Consider the following 17,502-nt stretch of genomic DNA (forward strand, 5'->3'; position numbering starts at 1 on the left):
TTTGATAATGCCTTAGCCAATGCTTTAGCACAGTGTAAACTTGCAAATAAGTGCTGGAGAGTGACACGAGCAATTATTTTACACTCATAAACGTAGCTGGAAGGTTGAATTACATGCTACACTGCATTTTATAACCAGTGATAAGTGAGTTGTTTACGCAGACCAGCCGTCATCGGTGCAAAATACTTAAAAAAAAAAAAATACGGTTGCTAACCCAGATTCATACTGTGGCATAAAATCGGGAGAAAGCAGGAAGCAGAAGTAACGAGTGCGTGTGGATGATTAGATTATACATGAAACGAGGTGGATGAGAAGGAGGAAACCAGTCCGCCAAGGTTCCCCTGGAGCAGCCTGGAACGCAGGGCTCCCGCCCGAGGGTCGCCGGTTGCTGGGGAAGCTCCGAGTCCCCTGCGGCCGAGGACGACGAGCCACGAGGGCCACTGCTCCGGGCCACCCGCTCACTAGCCACGCCCCTTTCCGGCCCCGCCCCACCGGGCCGGCACCTCCTTCCTTGTCTCCTCGGCGGCGGCGCCGTGACCTAAGTTCCGGTCGCCGGGCGCACGTGGGCGGAAGAACCGGTGCCCGCCGCGGCTCGTCTCTCTGGTTACCGCGCGTTCGCTGGCCGGGCCGCTGCCCGCAGCTGCGCCGCCGCCATGGGAGTCCCGGCCTTCTTCCGCTGGCTCAGCCGCAAGTACCCGTCCATCATTGTCAACTGCGTGGAAGAGAAGGTGAGGGGGCGCCAGGCGGCCGCCACGCCGACGCCTAGAGCACCCCTCTGCCCCGGCGCGCGTGCAGGCCGCGGTCCTCCGGGGGCCCGCGAGGCCCGCGCCCGCTGCCTCCCGGGTCGCCGCGGGCCGACGCCCGCCGGGGGCGCGGGCGCTCGCACTCCCGGCCCGGGAGCGGCTCGGGCGGTGCGAGGGCCGCCCCTGCGCTGCCCGCGGGTTCCTGGGCGGCAGACCCCGCCCACGGCTTTGTCTCCTCCCGGGTCGGCCGGCCTGAGAGGCTTTCGGCTTGGGGAGAGGCAGTCTATCGCTGTCGTGTCAGGGGTCGCGAGGGGAGAGCAGTGCCTCGGGAAGATCTCGGACAGCACTCAAGTTCGCGAAGGGCCCCTCCCTCGTTGCCTGACTGCTGGGCCAAGCCCGCCTTTGACATTTTCAGGGTTCCTGGGCGCGCTCGATCGGTGCTACGCCTCTTTGCTGTTGGTTTCTTGGCGTTTCGTATTGGTCGTTTCCAGGTTTCTCCGTCCGGTTTCGATTTGGTACCCGTGCTTTCAGTTTCCAGATCGGGGAGGTTCAGGGACACACGATGCCGTTTTAGAACGAAATGCCCAGTCGACACTGGGAACTTTCTGCTTAGGCTAGTGAGGGTTTTTGTGGGGGAAGGGGGAAAGGTTGTTAGTTTAGTTTTTGTTTGTTTTGGACAGGTAGATGGGTCTCCAGGCTTCACTCAGTGTGAGATCTTGACCTTGCTTAGTTCCTGTCCGAGGAGAAACCGAAACTGATGGTTCTGATGAAATTTCCAGTACCGCCTGTGTTTTTCTCAAAGAGAAAACTGTGGAAACAATGCTCATGTCCTTTGCGTTTAAAACTTTTATTAACTTTATATCTTACCTCCTTTCTGCTCTGAAGGGATAACTGCTTTAAACTTATTTTTGATTCTATCTCTGAGTGTCATGGTTATGTTTGATGTATTACTTTTGGATGTATCTGTTGAGTTGTAGCTGGGTTACGAGTGGTCACTTGTACAGGCCCCCGCCCCCCACGCCACCCCCTAATCAGTGCTTTTATTCTTCTACTGATAAACTATAGCGTTAAGTAATTTTGTTTTTGTTTCCTTTTTCGTCTCCTGTACAGAGTACCGCTTGACCCTTCACATGCTGAGGTTAGGTATTAACTTTTCTACCCCTGCTGTCCTTACTCCTCATGCCAAGCTTGTCGGCTGTGTTCTTTTCCTTGTTGGCATCCAGGATTAAATTGTCAGGGCTTTGGCTATACAAGTTTGTTTTAAAAGCTGAATAATCAAGTAGTATTGGTGACTATTGTCACTGTGTAGATCTAGGTTGTGTACTAGGATTCTGTTTCTTTTCTGCTACTTTTGTCTTTTTGTCTGTTGTCTGTTTTCCACTGTACATGGTTCCCCATCCAGTTCTTACATCAGATATTCTATCAAGTCCTCTTTCTAATCGGAGACTGCTTGAAGTCTGTATTTCTGCAGCTGTGGCACCTGGTTATGTAGCCTTGCTGGAAAGCTGCTTCTTGATATTTTTAAAAATTTCTGCAGTTGGAGGTACTGTTTTTAATCATCGTTTTTGGTTTTTGTTCTTACTTGAGTTCTTAAGAAGTGCTGTTGTAGTATGTGAGTTTTCTAAGTCCATTCTTCCCTCCTAATCATGAGTAATCATTAGCTAGGCAGAGGTTGAGTTTGAAAATTGCCTTCCCTCAGAACTTGGAAAGCATTGTTCTTTTGATTTTTGTCATCCAAAATTGTTGATGAAAAGTTGAATGTTAATGCAGTTTATTTATTTGGCTAACACTTAAATGCAATATTTAGTAGGTACTAGGCATTTCACCTGAGAAGGCAATGGCAACCCACTCCAACTCTTGCTGGGAGAATCCCATGGATGGAGGAGCCTGGTAGGCTACAGTCCATGGGTCGCTGAGAGTCGGACATGACTGAGTGACTTCACTTTTACTTTTCACTTTCATGCACTGGAGAAGGAAATGGCAACCCACTCCAGTATTCTTGCCTGGAGAATCCCAGGGACAGAGGAGCTGGTTGGGCTGCCGTCTATGGGGTTGCACAGAGTCAGACACGACCGACGCGGCTTAGCAGCAGCAGGCATTTCACAGATGAATTTATTAAATCCCCATAACAACCATGTAACTATTTCTTCTTCTCCTCCCCTTGCTTCTTATTACGGATGAGAAAGCTGAAGCACAGGGGGCTTACATAATGTACTCATGGTCATGTGGTTAATGCATGTCAGAGCCTGTGTCAAAACCAGGAAGCCCATGCTCTTAATTTCTATGTTCTTTTGCTTTCACTCTTTTGTAGTTGATCTGTTTTTCTTTCTGAATTTTAAAAAGAGCTTTATCCTTGATAATACAAGCTTGTGTGACTGCGTACTTAGTTACAGATTTTTTTTAAAAATTTTTAATTCTTTTTCATCAGTGCTTGGCTGACTGTGAGTCTGGAGGCTTGTGTTCTGTAGTTATGGGGAATGCTTTTTTAGTTTTCCTTTTACTTCGTCCTCTGAACTCTGAATTCTGGTCCTCCTAGTTGAGTTATTTTTCTTTTCTCTCTCCTCCCCCGAGGTATAATTGACCTAGAACACACTGCACTTTTTTAAAGTGTACAATTTAATACATTTTGACATGTGTCTGTCCATGGACTCATCACCACAATCAAAGTAATGAACATCACCTCTGAGACATTCCTTCTGCTCCTTTTTTGTTCCCCCAGCTCCTTCCTCCTGTCCATCTTTGGGCAACCACTGATTTATTTCTATTGATGTTTTCATTTTCTAAAATTTTATATAAATGGAATTATACAATCGGTACTTTTTTTTAAAAACCTGACTCAGTTAACTTGGTTACTTTCATTCAGAATAATTATTTTGAAAGTCTTCCATGTTGCTACTTGTATCAATAGTTTCTTATTTTGGTATTGTATTCTATGTTGTGCATATATTACATTTTGATTTTCGTTCGTCGGATTGGTTTTCATTCACCCAATTGGTGAACATTTGGATTATTTCCAGTTTGTGGCTATTAAGAAAAACGGTGAGCACTGGTATACAGATCTTTGTGTGGACATGCTTTCATTTCTTTAGAGAAGTGGTTGCATTGTATGTTGGTGTTTGATTATTTAAAAAGAAAAAACTAGCCAGACTGTTTTCTAAAGAGGCTGTACTGTTTTATTGGCAACAGCAGTGTATGAGAGGTCTGGTTGTTGCACTTCCTTGTCAGCACTGAGTGTGGTTAGTCTTTCTGGTTCTAGCCATTCTAGTGCAGTGTTATTGCAGTGAGAATTCAGTTTGCATTTCCCTGATGACAGATGCTGAGCATCTCTTTAGGTGCTTATTTGCCTTCCATAAATCTTCTTGAGTTGGGTATATGTTCACATCTCCCTTCCTCCCCCCTTTTTAAGAGCAAGGACTTTTTTTTTTTTTTCCTTTTATGAGACTTGAGGAATCTTAGTTCCCCAACCAGGTATTGAACCCAGACATGCAGCAGTGAAAGCAGAGAGTCCTACCAGCGAAGTCCCTTTTGCACATTGTTAAGTTGGATGGATTGTCTTACTGAATTAGAGACTTTTTTTACATATTGAATTTTTTGATAAACGTTTTCTTTTAATCTGTGATTTCCTTTTTCATGCAAAAAAGAGCAAAAGTTTTTAGTTTTAATAAAGCCCGGTTTCTTTTTTCTCTGTGTTACTGCTTTTTGTGTTATGTTCAAGAAATCTTTGTCAAAGTTAAGGTCACTGAGATTTTTCTTATGTTTTCTTAGAGTTTTTAAAACTATACTGTTATAAAATTATACTTTATGCTGTGCTTTCTCTTTTTTAGTTTTTTTTTTTTTTTAAATGGTGAATCACACTGATTTTTAAATGTTAACATGAGTCTGGTATTTCAGGTAAATAAACCCCACCTGGTCATGGTGTACTATTTTTTTGTATACATGGGAGTCAATTTGCCAAATTATTGCTATTCATATCTAGAAATTTTTCATCATTCCAGATGGAAACTCTCTACTCACCTAAATAACAATTCTCTGCCTCCCCTGCCACCTACTTTCTGTCTTGTGAATTTGCCTATTCTAAGAACTAATGTAAGTGGAATCATATATTTGTTATTTTGTGTCTGGTGTATTTCACTTTTTCATTTTGCATAATGTTTTTAGGATTCATCCTTGTTCAGCATGTATCAATTTCTTTTTTTTTTTTTCAGGATTTTGGAAACCTTTAGATGCCATATTTATAAGCAAACTGGAGTTTCTTGTATTTCACAGCTTCATTCCTACAGTCTATGCTCTGGTCATTTTTATATGAGAGCTGACATAGGGCAGAGTGCTGCCTTGTTTAACATCAGTTGGGAGTGTGTGTGTTGGTGGACTCAAATTTTTCCATTCTGCTTGTGTTTGTGAATGACCTCGAGATTGCAACAATATTAATTTGGGGTATAACAAAATTTTAGTGAGCAGATGAGTTCGCAAATTTGGAATTCGTGAATAAAGATGACCAGTTGTATGTGCGCCACATAAGGTGGTTGTGTGGATTGAGTCAGTAAATCCAAGTTAACAGCTTCAAATAGTGCCTTGCACTGATTGATAAGTTAATTTTGGTAGTTTATATATCCAAGTAAAAGTGGAGATATTTTTGTGTCTGGTTCTTAGCATTGCGTCGTATAGAATTGTGCTGTTTGCCTGCAGTGAAATCTAGGTTTCCCACCTTGCTTTTTTCTTTCTTGGTCAGACTTGTCAATTTCATTGATCTTGTAAACAACTGACTTTTGATGTCATAGATTATTTGCTTGTGGCTGCACTGGGTCTTGATGCTTCGTGAGGGCTTTGTCGAGCTGTGGTGTGTGGGCTTCTCGTTGTAGTGGCTTCTGCTATTGCAGAGCTTGGGCTTTTGGCACATGGGCTTCAGTAGTTGCAGCACAAGGGCTCAGACTTGCAGCTCACAGGTTCTAGAGCAGAGGCTCAGTAGTTGTGGCACACAGGCTTAGTTGCTCTGTGGCATGTGGGATCTTCCGGGATAAGGGCTCGAAGGTCCCCTGCATTGGCAGGTGGGTTATCCACTGTGCCACCAGGGAAGTCTAGTTTCATAGATTTTTTTAAATAAAATTGTCCTTTTTATTCTGTGTCATTTTCTCTCATATTTATTTTCTTCCTTCTGCTTGCTTTATTTTGCTCTTCCAGTGTCAAGTTGGAAGGTTAGGTAATTGACTTGAGAGCTTTCTTAATACAGACATTTACAGCTATAAATTTTCCTCTGAACACTGCTTTTGGGCTTTACAATATTAGTTTTCATGTCGTATCTTGTTTTTCATTCATCTTAAATCACTTTCTGAGTTCCCTTCTGATTTCTTCTTCATTGATTATTTGTGAGTATGTTGTTAAATTTCCCATGTTTACAAATTTGCCAACTTTTCTCCACTTATTGAGCTCTAATTTTATTTATTTTGTTGTGGTTGAAAAACATGCTTTGTATTACGTTCTTGCTTGTAAATTCATTGAGGCTTGTTTCATGGCCCAGTGATTGGTCTATCCCAGAGAATGTTGCACATGCGGTCGAGAATGTATATAGTCTGTTGAGTGATCCACAGAAGTGTTATAGACTAATGCAGTGACACCTGCAAGGCTTAGCCTCTGAGATTAATGTCTGGTATCTGTTCTAACCCCAGCTGGAGGGCGGCTCCTCCCAGCTTTCTTAAACCCCACTTCTCTCCCACAGACTAGCCTGTCTGTGGTCTAAGCTGTATCTTCATTAGGTCTCTGATTCTTTTCTCGGTTCCTTTTCGCCACAACTTACACAGTTCTTGAGAATGCCCTTGGGTGTGAATTTCTCCACGTTCTGCCACAAATGAAGTGAGTTCTGAATTTTCAAAGGTTTTCTTGACTAGGTTCTCTTTGCCTCCAGACTGTTTCCAAAGGCTTTAAATTTAAATGCTTCTGTCTCTTTCAAAAGATGCTCACTAGTTCATCTGGAGAGGAGGTGAGCAGAAGTCCTCATGCCATCATGCTGGCAGCCCAACTCACCAATATGCTCTCTGGGCAAGTGAAGATCAGGTTTACACATCAGCATACTATGTGTCCCCTATAGTTCTGGCTGTGGTCCTTGACGCACGTTACAGGTGTTCATTAAGTTCATGATGAATCTAGTGAAATTGGAATTAATCAATTCCAATGAGTTCAATCCTGGTCTCTGAACTTGACAGAAGTATGGCATTGGAAAGCCACTTAACCCCTCTAAGCATTTGTGTTCTCATTAGTAAGTGAGATGCTCTGTACCTCACAGGGTTGTTGTGAGGAGAGAGGAAAATAATCCACGAGTAAAAGCCCTGAGAACAATGCCTGTCCCATTTTAAGTATTCTGTAAACGTTGGTGGTAATTAGTAGTCCTTGTTGACTGACACCTTATAAAAATGGAGCTGACATGCAACGTGAAAAAATACTCAGTTCAGTTCAGTTTAGTCGCTAAGTCGTGTCCCACTCTTTGCGACCCCATGAATTGCAGCACGCCAGGCCTCCCTGTCCATCACCAACTCCCGGAGTTCACCCAAACCCATGTCCATCGAATCAGTGATGCCATCCAGCCATCTCATCCTCTGTCGTCCCCTTTTCCTCCTGCCCCCAATCCCTCCCAGCATCAGAGTCTTTTCCAGTGAGTCAGCTCTTCGCATAAGGTGGCTAAAGTACTGGAGTTTCAGCTTTAGCATCATTCCTTCCAAAGAAATCCCAGGGCTGATCTCCTTCAGAATGGACTGGTTGGATCTCCTTGCAGTCCAAGGGACTCTCAAGAGTCTTCTCCAACACCACAGTTCAAAAACATCAATTCTTCGGCACTCAGCTTTCTTCACTGTCCAACTCTCACATCCATACATGACCACTGGAAAAACCATAGCCTTGACTAGACGGACCTTTGTTGGCAAAGTAAAGTCTCTGCTTTCGAATATGCTGTCTAGGTTGGTCATAACTTTTCTTCCAAGGAGTAAGTGTCTTTTAATTTCATGTCTGCAGTCAGCATCTGCAGTGATTTTGGAGTCCAAAAAAATAGTCTGACACTGTTTCCACTGTTTCCCCATCTATTTCCCATGAAGTGATGGGACCAGATGCCATGATCTTCATTTTCTGAATGTTGAGGTTTAAGCCAACTTTTTCACTCTCCTCTTTCACTTTCATCAAGAGGCTTTTTAGCTCCTCTTCACTTCCTGCCATAAGGGTGGTGTCATCTGCATATCTGAGGTTATTGATATTTCTCCCGGCAATCTTGATTCCAGCTTGTGCCTCTTCCAGCCCAGCGTTTCTCATGATGTACTCTTCATATAAGTTAAATAAGCAGGGTGACAATATACAGCCTTGATGTACTCCTTTTCCTATTTGGAACCAGTCTGTTGTTCCATGTCCAGTTCTAACTGTTGCTTCCTGACCTGCATATAGGTTTCTCAAGAGGCAGGTCAGGTGGTCTAGTATTCCCATCTCTGTCAGAATTTTCCACAGTTTATTGTGATCCACACAGTCAAAGGCTTTGGTAGTCAATAAAGCAGAAATAGATGTTTTTCTGTAACTCTCTAGCTTTTTCGATGATCCAGCGGATGTTGGCATTTGATCTCTGGTTCCTCTGCCTTTTCTAAATCAGCTTGAACATTTGGAAGTTCGCGGTTCATGTATTGCTGAAGCCTGGCTTGGAGAATTTTGAGTGTTACTTTACTAGTGTGTGAGATGAGTGCAATTTTGTGGTAGTTTGAGCATTCTTTAGCATTGCCTTTCTTTGGAATTGGAATGAAAACTGACCTTTTCCAGTCCTGTGGCCCCTGCTGAGTTTTCCAAATTTGCTGGCATATTGAGTGCAGCACTTTCACAGCATCATCTTTCAGGATTTGAAACAGCTCAATTGGAATTCATCACCTCCACTAGCTTTGTTCATAGTGATGCTTTCCAAGGCCCACTTGACTTCACATTCCAAGATGTCTGGCTCTAGGTGAGTGATTACACCATCGTGATTATCTTGGTCTTGAAGATCTTTTTGTACAGTTCTTCTGTGTATTCTTGCCACCTCTTCTTAATATCTTCTGCTTCTGTTAGGTCCATACCATTTCTGTCCTTTATCAAGCCCATCTTTGCATGAAATGTTCCCTTGGGATCTCTGATTTTCTTGAAGAGAACTCTTGTCTTTCCCAATCTGTTGTTTTCCTCTATTTCTTTGCATTGATTGCTGAAGAAGGCTTTCTTATCTCTTCTTGCTATTCTTTGGAACGCTGCATTCAGATGCTTGTATCTTTCCTTTTTTCCTTTGCTTTTCACTTCTCTTCTTTTCACAGCTCTTTGTAAGGCCTCCCCAGACAGCCATTTTGCTTTTTTGCATTTCTTTTCCATGGGGATGGTCTTCATCCCTGTCTCCTATACAGTGTCACAAACCTCTGTCCATAGTTCATCAGGCACTCTATCAGATCTAGGCCCTTAAATCTATTTCTCACTTCCACTGTATAATCATAAGGGATTAGATTTAGGTCATACCTGAATGGTCTAGTGGTTTTCCCTACTTTGTTCAATTTAAGTCTGAATTTGGCAATAAGGAGTTCATGCTGAGCCACAGTCAGCTCCTGGTCTTGTTTTTGTTGACTGTATAGAGCTTCTCCATCTTTGGCTGCAAAGAATATAATCAGTCTGATTTCGGTGTTGACCATCTGGTGATGTCCATGTGTAAAGTCTTCTCTTGTGATGTTGGAAGAGGGTGTTTGCTATGACCAGTGCATTTTCTTGGCAAAACTCTATTGTCTTTGCCCTGCTTCATTCCGCATTCCAAGGCCAAATATTCCTGTTACTCCAGGTGTTTCTTGACTTCCTACTTTTGCATTCCAGTCCCCTCTAATGAAAAGGACATCTTTTTTGGGTGTTAGTTCTAAAAGGTCTTGTAGGTCTTCATAGAACCGTTCAACTTCAGCTTTTTCAGCGTTACTGGTTGGGGTATAGATTTGGATTACTGTGATATTGAATGGTTTGCCTTGGAGACGAACAGAGATCATTTTGTAGTTTTTGAGATTGCATCCAAGTACTGCATTTCAGACTCTTTTGTTGACCATGATGGCTACTACATTTCTTCTGAGGGATTCCTGCCCACAGTAGATATAAAGGTCATCTGAGTTAAATTCACCCATTCCAGTCGATTTTAGTTCACTGATTCCTAAAATGTCGACGTTCACTCTTGCCATCTCTTGTTTGACCACTTCCAATTTGCCTTGATTCATGGACGTGTCATTCCAGGTTCGTATGCAATATTGCTCTTTACAGCATCGGACCTTGCTTCTATCACCAGTCACATCCACAGCTGGGTATTGTTCTTGCTTTGGTTCCATCCATTCATTCTATTTGGCAACTACATCAAAATTTATGGCCTGAATTTTTAGCCAGAATACTGTAATTTAAAATTTTCAGTAGCCTTGTGACCCTTTCTCCCCAAAATATCACCTGTGTTTTGTCTTTTCTGAAGTTCTGAGCTGCTTTAACGGAAATCTAAAACCAAGTTCTATAATATGTTATCTGTCAAGAATCCACCTGCAATGCAGGAGACCCCAGTTCGATTCCTGTTTTGGGAAGATCTGCTGGAGATGGTATAGGCTACCCACTCCAGTATTCTTGGACTTCCCCTGGGGCTCAGCTGGTAAAGAATCTGCCTGTAATGCAGGAGACCTGGGTTGGATCCCTGGGTTGGGACGATCCCCTGGAGAAGGCGTAGGCTACCCACTTCAGTATTCTTGGGCTTCTCTTGTGGCTCAGCTGGTAAAGAATCTTCTGCCATGTGGGAGACCTGGGTTCTATCCCTGGTTTGGGAAGATCTCCTGGAGAAGGGAACAGCTACTCACTCCAGTTTTCTGGCCTGGAGAATTCCATGGACTGTATATAGTCCATGGGGTTGCAAAGAGTCAGACACGACTGAGCCGCTTTGATTTCACTTCAGTTTCATTAAATGGAGGGAGCTCTTATTGCAGCAGAACCTCAGGCATGAGTCCAATTTTTCTGTGTCGGTGTGTGTTGCACGCTTAGTTGCCCAGTCGTGTCCAACTGTTCGTGATGCTTTGGACTGTAGCCCACCAGTCTCCTTGGTACATGAGATTCTCCAGACCATAAACTGAGGTGGGTTGCCATGCCCTCCTCCAGGGCATCTTCCCGACCCAGGGATCAAACCTCCGTCTCCTGTGTCTCCTGGCTTGCAGGGTGGTTCTTTTTGCTGCTGTGAAATATGTGCAGGGTTACACAAAAAATGCATTTACTTAAATATTACTGATAGTTGGGGTTTCTACCTTACATGTGAAGTGCCAGAAAGTTGTATATCGTTGACTAGAAAAGCAGGTTGGTGTGGAGTTTATTTTAGGGCTTTTGCATTAAAACCTGTGGAGTGTATTTTTATATAGTCACTATTTGTGTGTGGACCATCTTTACTTTTTCACATACCTTCTTTATCATCCTGTGCAGAAACAGGCTGATCTCTTAGCTCCTTGTCTGGGATGCAGATAGCTCTTCCTCTCCTCGTGGCATGGGCCGTGGAGAAGTGGGCTTCCTGCGGGGTAGGACTGGCGTGACAGCCAGCCTTCCATCAGCCAGGGTGCTGACTGCCCTTCCTCCGCAAGCACCCTTGTCTTTTGGGAATAACAGTCTCAAGGTGCCTGGTCCTCATGGGGCCTGAGACGGTGAGCGGAGGGGAGAGTGCTAGGTTTGACCAGCTGGACTGTTCCTGCTGCTGCTGCTTCTGGATCTTCCAGAGGCTCTTACGTGAGCCCCTTGTGGGCCCGGTGCCTTCAGATTCTCCCACATCTGCATATTTGAGGCATGCCCTCTGGTCAGTTTTCCACATTTCGGGCATCCCCTGTGATTTACCAGTCACCGACGGTTCTTCTCTTGGTTTTCCAGCACAGCTCTGTAGTGGTGGTGGGATGTTTTTAGTCTTTTACGTGGCCTGGGGATGGAAAGGGAAGGCTGCGATGTGTACTCAGTTTATTACTGGAAACCCCCAAAGATAATGAAAAGCTATTTGAGATGAATTGGTTTTCGTGTTCAGAGTAGCTCTCCTTGTAGCTACTCTTTGATTAAGAATCTCTTGAATCCAGCAGCAGATACACTCACATTGTATTTAATGGCCAGGCTCTTGAAGAGTGAGTTCCTTTGTTGAGAATCTTCTCCTGAAGAAAGAAACTCTAGGTTTATGTAATTAACGTGTTGAAGATATCCTTAGAACTCCCAAGAGGAAAATGTGTGTCTTTCTTGTTGGGAATGCCTGGCGCTCTTTTCTCAAAATCAGGACCTGCCTACACCTTCTTCCCTAGGCTCTGCTTTCTAGGCAGGGGAAGTGGAAACTCATCAGCTACCCTCAGCATTTGTTGAAAAGCTGCAATTTAGCAAGCCAGCAGTCTACTGTTTTTTATAAATAAACCTTTATTGGAATACACCTATACTCATTCATGTCCATATTGTTTAGGGGTGCTTTAATTTTATAAAGATAGAAATGAGTCGTTGCAACTGAGGTCATAAGTCAACAAGTCAAAAATACTTAACTGTCTGACTTCTTGGGAATCATAAAGAAAGTGGGTCTGGATTCTCCTGAGTGTGGTGTCTGCTTGGTTCAGGAGGTAGGGAGGTGTGGATCTTGAGTGTAGAGCAAGTGGAGCGGCACAACCTCCTGCCTTTATAGAGCTTGTTTTTGTTTGGGAGTCATCAAACGATCTTCCCTGATAGACCTCTAAAATTGACTCGCTTTCCTTCTGGTTCACTGCTTCTGATCAAGCCCCTCTTTCCTGATTCACAGGGTGTCTGCACAGTACTCTGATAGCCTCTTTCTTTGACGCCCACTTCTCCCGGTTAGAAATGCAAATTGAAGCCCAGTCTCATTCCTTCCCTCTCTTGAGGATCACCACTGTCCTGAGATTGGTGTTCATCCTTCATCTGCTCTTTGTGGTTTCTGTTCATCCCTGAACAATGCCTAGCACTGTTTCGTTCGTTTATAATTTTCTGGAAGTGGTGTACAGTATGTGTTTTTCTTTACTTCGCTTTTTTGGCTTAAGATACTGGTGACCATCCAGCTGGATGTTACTTTTGTAACATTTGTACTTATTGTTACTTTTGTACATTGGAATGTACTTTTGTCAAACATTCCGCTCTACGGTTGTGCCACGGTTTCATCAATCCTTTTTGTGGGCCCTGTTTTTTTTTTCTCATTGACTTTTTGTTTTTATATCTTCTAAAAATAGCTTTATTGAGATATGTATCATATAATTCACCTGTTAAAATGATATGGTTCAGTGCGTTTTAGTATGAATGCAGTGGTACAACCAGCACCATTACCTAATTTTAGAACAGTTTGCTCATTTCCAAAAGAAATGTTGTAACTATTTTCAGTCACTTCCTATCTCCTCCCCTCCTGTCCGCCCCCACTGCAGATTGAAGCTAATCTGTTTCTTTCTAAAGATTTGTTTGTTCTGAATCTTGTAAATAGAATCTTTTGTGGTCTTTTGTGACTGGCTTTTATTTAGCAGAATGTTTTTGAGGTTCATCCATGAGGTAGCATGTATATGATGGGTTTTTAAGTTCACAATTTTTTTTTAATGATACTTTGCATGTATTATTTTTAAAGTGCCTTTACTATTATTAAGAATAAAAGCCTAGCTCTTATCATTTGCTAAAGCTCTGGCAGAAAGAAAGATAATGCTTTACCACAAAAATACAGTTGAGAGCCTCCAGGAGTGAGTATAGCACAGTCCTTACCTTTTGAAGAACTTGCAGTGTAATTGGGGGTTAGAATGACAAACCAAGTAGAAAAACACAGAATAAGAAAAATTGTGAGGACATGGAAGAGGAACAGTTAATTTGTTGGGGGGCTGTGTTCAGCTGTGATAACACGGTGGCATTCGGTCTGAGTCTAGACTTTGGAAAATGAATACGATGTCAGGAAGGAGTGTTGGTCAGGAGGGAGAAGGAGGAACAGAGGTGTTGAGAGATGGAAGGGCATCTTCTGGGAGCAGGGGAGGTGGGGTGGCCTGAGCAGCGTTGTGGCAGGACCGAGGGCTGGGAAGGGCCAGGCTTGTGGATCTGCACGTGCTGTGGTGGCACTGGAAGACGCAGGCAAGAGAAGACACAGCCACGTTTGTACTGAAAGAAAACTGAGAGCATAGAGGGTGGGCTGGAGAAAAGAGAGCCCGGAAGTGGGGCAGTCCATCCAAAGGCCAGTCTTTTGGGTGAGAAGTGATGCCTGATGCTGGTAGCAGGAGTGAGAACATGTGGCATGGAGAGGCTTCTCTCAGGTTAAGTTGAAATGGGCGGTAAGGAAGAGAATTCTGGGAAGGCTCCCTGGTCTCTCTCTTACACAGCTGAATGACTTGGGAATTTGGTCACTATCCCCCACATAGTAAAGAGTAGCTTGTCGTGCTGGAAGCTTTAAGGAGTAAAAATAGCCTATCTTGTAACTTAAAGATGACTAAAAGTATTTTATTTCCAATTCAGAAATGAAGCACAGGTTCATACTGAGCCTAGGATATGTCAATTTCAGACTTGAACAGTCAAACCAAACTACTATTAATTATCACTTCCTCATAGCCAAAAGAATGCAATGGTGTAAAGATTCCTGTCGATGCCAGTAAGCCTAACCCCAATGATGTGGAGTTTGATAATCTGTATTTGGATATGAATGGAATCATCCACCCCTGTACGCATCCTGAAGACAAGTACGTAACCCATTTTTGTCGCTGATAGCACAAGTCACAGAGGAGTGCTATATGATATTACACTATTTGCTTGTCATTGTAGACCAGCACCAAAAAACGAGGATGAAATGATGGTTGCAATCTTTGAGTACATTGACAGACTCTTCAGTATTGTCAGACCAAGACGGCTTCTCTACATGGCGATAGATGGAGTGGTAAGTGCTCAATCAGTTAAAATCAGTTCCCCTGTGTTTGTTTTTGCTGTGTTCCCAGTGTCTAGAATGAAAGTCAGCTAAGTGAAGAATGATTGACGATAATGAGTTTGAGAAAGAAAGCCTCATCTTTCAGCCTCTCATTCAGCTGTGTTTTGTGAGTGTGCCTGTTTTGTGCCAGAGCCCGTGAGGTCCTGGGGGTGTTGGTGGCTGCCCTGGCTTTAAAGGGCTCACCACTGCAGGGGCAGAGGCAGGGGTAGATGGGTTAGGTGAGCTACCCAGGGCCTTCCCGAGCATCAGCAGCTCATGCAGGGCATTGGGGCATGGAGTGGGCAGTGCTACATAGCAGTGAGGCAATAGAGAGGAGCGTGCCTTTGTCCCATTTATTTATTTATTTTTGAGAAGTTAAAGAGTATTGAATGAAATAATTTTGAAAATCCAGAAAGCTTTGGGTCCGAGAAGATTAACTTTTCTATTTACTCAAGGAAAGAATCTTAGCTGCCTGAAAACTTAAGCTACAAGTAAAGTATAGTAAAAAAAAGTAAAGGAAGCAGGAGTTTGTCTTTCTTAGAGCAGATTGCAGCTCACATTAGCTAAGTTTCTTGCAGAAGCCCTTTCACTGTACTCCATTGTGTTTTTCTGCTGGGTCAAGGATAAGTTATGTGCACATTTGAATGTTTATAGATATGTACCCATTCTTGTCTGTAACCCTTTTTTTTGTTGTTAATGATAAATGTAGACTGTAGTGCTTGAAAGAGTTAGATTAGGTGGTCTCATTTTACAGGAAAGGGAACTGTTTAAAGAGAATATGAAATAGCTTATGCAGACAGGAGACTTGAGAGTCCCTTCCAAACCCAGTTCAGTGCGATTGAAGTTACATTTGGTTAGAGTGATATAAGATAAAGTGTTCTCTTTCTACCCGCTGTGCTTTATTATAGAGACAGGGTGATAATTATGGTCTTGTGAATCCCATTTGGAGCCCTTTCTTCCTTTTAGGTGTGGGCTCAGAGAAGGTATTCCTGATCCTGGCTCTGTGGCAACTACTCCCTCTCTGTGCTGAGTCTCTGAGTAAAGCGAGCTTTCCATCTGGGGTGCCTGAAAGTATTGCAGCCCAGTGGAACTGTCCTGGGCCCGCCCTTGAGCTGTGCGGCCTTCAGTGCTGTGGCCTCATAGGGGGTTTGTCTTTTATTGACACGTCGCTCGTTCACCTGACTGCACTGCATTTAAGGGTTTTGGTCCAAATTTAAGCCCTCAGGTTCTACTGTATGTGGTGAAAGGATTGTTTGGACGTATTACTTAGCTTTTCCATTTGAGTGTGCTATTTTTGTAAGAGTAGCTGGTTCAAAATAATGTACAAATATAGTTGTAAATGTTTGAAATAGTATGTGAATATGAAATACCCATTTTCAGGCACCGCGCGCTAAAATGAACCAGCAGCGTTCAAGGAGGTTCCGAGCATCCAAAGAAGGCATGGAAGCAGCGATAGAGAAGCAGCGAGTCAGGGAAGAGATACTGGCGAAAGGTAAAGAGCATGCACCTTGGGCTTAGATGTGTTACACAAACTGTGTGGAGGGGGCAGGGCTGGTGCCTTCTCCTTACAAGTAGGTAGGGTTTTAATTTAATTAGGATCCCAGGATATATCGGAGAAGTCTATGTTTACTGTTGAGGAAAAGTAGTTAATAGAATAGTTTATTCCTTTAATAAGCTTTTCGTTTCTGAACTCTGTAGTAAAAGGGAAGTGAAAGTCTCTCAGTTGTGTCCAGCTCTTGTGAACCCATGGGACTATACAGTCCCTGGAATTCTCCAGGCCAGAATACTGGAGAGAGTAGCCTTTCCCTTCTCCAGGGGATCTTCCAAACCCAGAGATTGAACCCAGGTCTCCCACATTGCAGGCAGATTCTTTACCAGCTGAGCCACCAGGGAAACTTGTGGACAAAAGGAAGGAATTATGTAGGGAGAGCAGATTGTCAGCTTCTGTCAGGGCGAGTGCAGCCCTTCGCTTCAGTTTCATCTGTCTATAAACTAGAAATACATCAAGTGCTTCTTATTGCCTTTTGCTGTGGGGGCTGTTAGGAAGCTGCAGTACTGTAAGCGTTTTCCTCCCATCAGTCTTGGTGGCTTGCTTGCTGCTTCTCCGTAGCACTCAAATCTGTATGCAGAGGCCTGGGATGATGGCACCATGTTTCTAGGCTGTCCTGGGATCGTGCACACTCACTGTGCCCAGAGCTCCCTTAGTTCAAGAAGGACCCCATTGTGGGGTCGAATGGGGTCATCTTTGCAGTCCATCTAAGGCCTGATGGGTCCAGAGGCAGGAGTTGGCTGCGACTCAGAGAGGAGGGAGACCAGGGTGCTAATACGCTGGGACTGCTTCTCCCAAGACCCCTGTGGGTGAGGTGAGGTGAAGCTCAGTGCCTGCAGGGTATCTCATTCTCTGTTGTGTTACCTGAGGCAAAGTGATAGACTAGGAGAGCCACCATTATTGGTTCAGGATGTTGTGTCTGGCAGGTGGGAAAAAGAGGTGTAGTGTAGTTGTCTGAGGCTTGTAGTTACAGTGCATTTAATGTTTTTTAATTTGCTGGAAGTGTGCAAGTACATACATATTTTAACAGCGTGTAATTAATATTCTCATTACTGTTTGTATTTATAACAGGTTGTCTTTGCTTCTAAAGATGTCTTTTTTTCTTGAAGATGATAGAAGAAGTTTAAGAAAAGGCTTTTCAGTGATACAGAGGAAAAAATAGAATTTCTAAATCGCTCTAATGATATAAAGCTGTGATAAACTTGGCTTTTTAGTTTTTTCTTGGGCCCCTTCATCTTAAGAACTGTTACTGGGATTAGAGCCTCTACCCCGTGTGTGTGTGTGTGTGTGTGTGTGTG

The 17,502-nt window shown here is 43.6% G+C and overlaps 1 protein-coding gene across 2 annotated transcripts in view; it reads left to right on the forward strand.

Moving 5' to 3' along the window:
* XRN2 (5'-3' exoribonuclease 2) overlaps window positions 552-17,502 on the forward strand; it is a 66,573-nt gene continuing 49,622 nt past the window's right edge. The window contains exons 1-4 of one of the 2 annotated variants that reach the window (XM_018057268.1): window positions 552-728; window positions 14,307-14,434; window positions 14,517-14,628; window positions 16,036-16,147. In XM_018057268.1, the coding sequence (XP_017912757.1) occupies window positions 654-728; window positions 14,307-14,434; window positions 14,517-14,628; window positions 16,036-16,147 (427 nt within the window). In that variant the 5' untranslated portion in view covers window positions 552-653. The remainder of the gene's footprint in view (window positions 729-14,306; window positions 14,435-14,516; window positions 14,629-16,035; window positions 16,148-17,502) is intronic. The other variant, XM_018057269.1, reaches the window with a different exon arrangement.

The sequence above is a fragment of the Capra hircus genome, chromosome 13 (assembly GCF_001704415.2).
Source record: "Capra hircus breed San Clemente chromosome 13, ASM170441v1, whole genome shotgun sequence".
NCBI lineage: Eukaryota > Metazoa > Chordata > Mammalia > Artiodactyla > Bovidae > Capra > Capra hircus.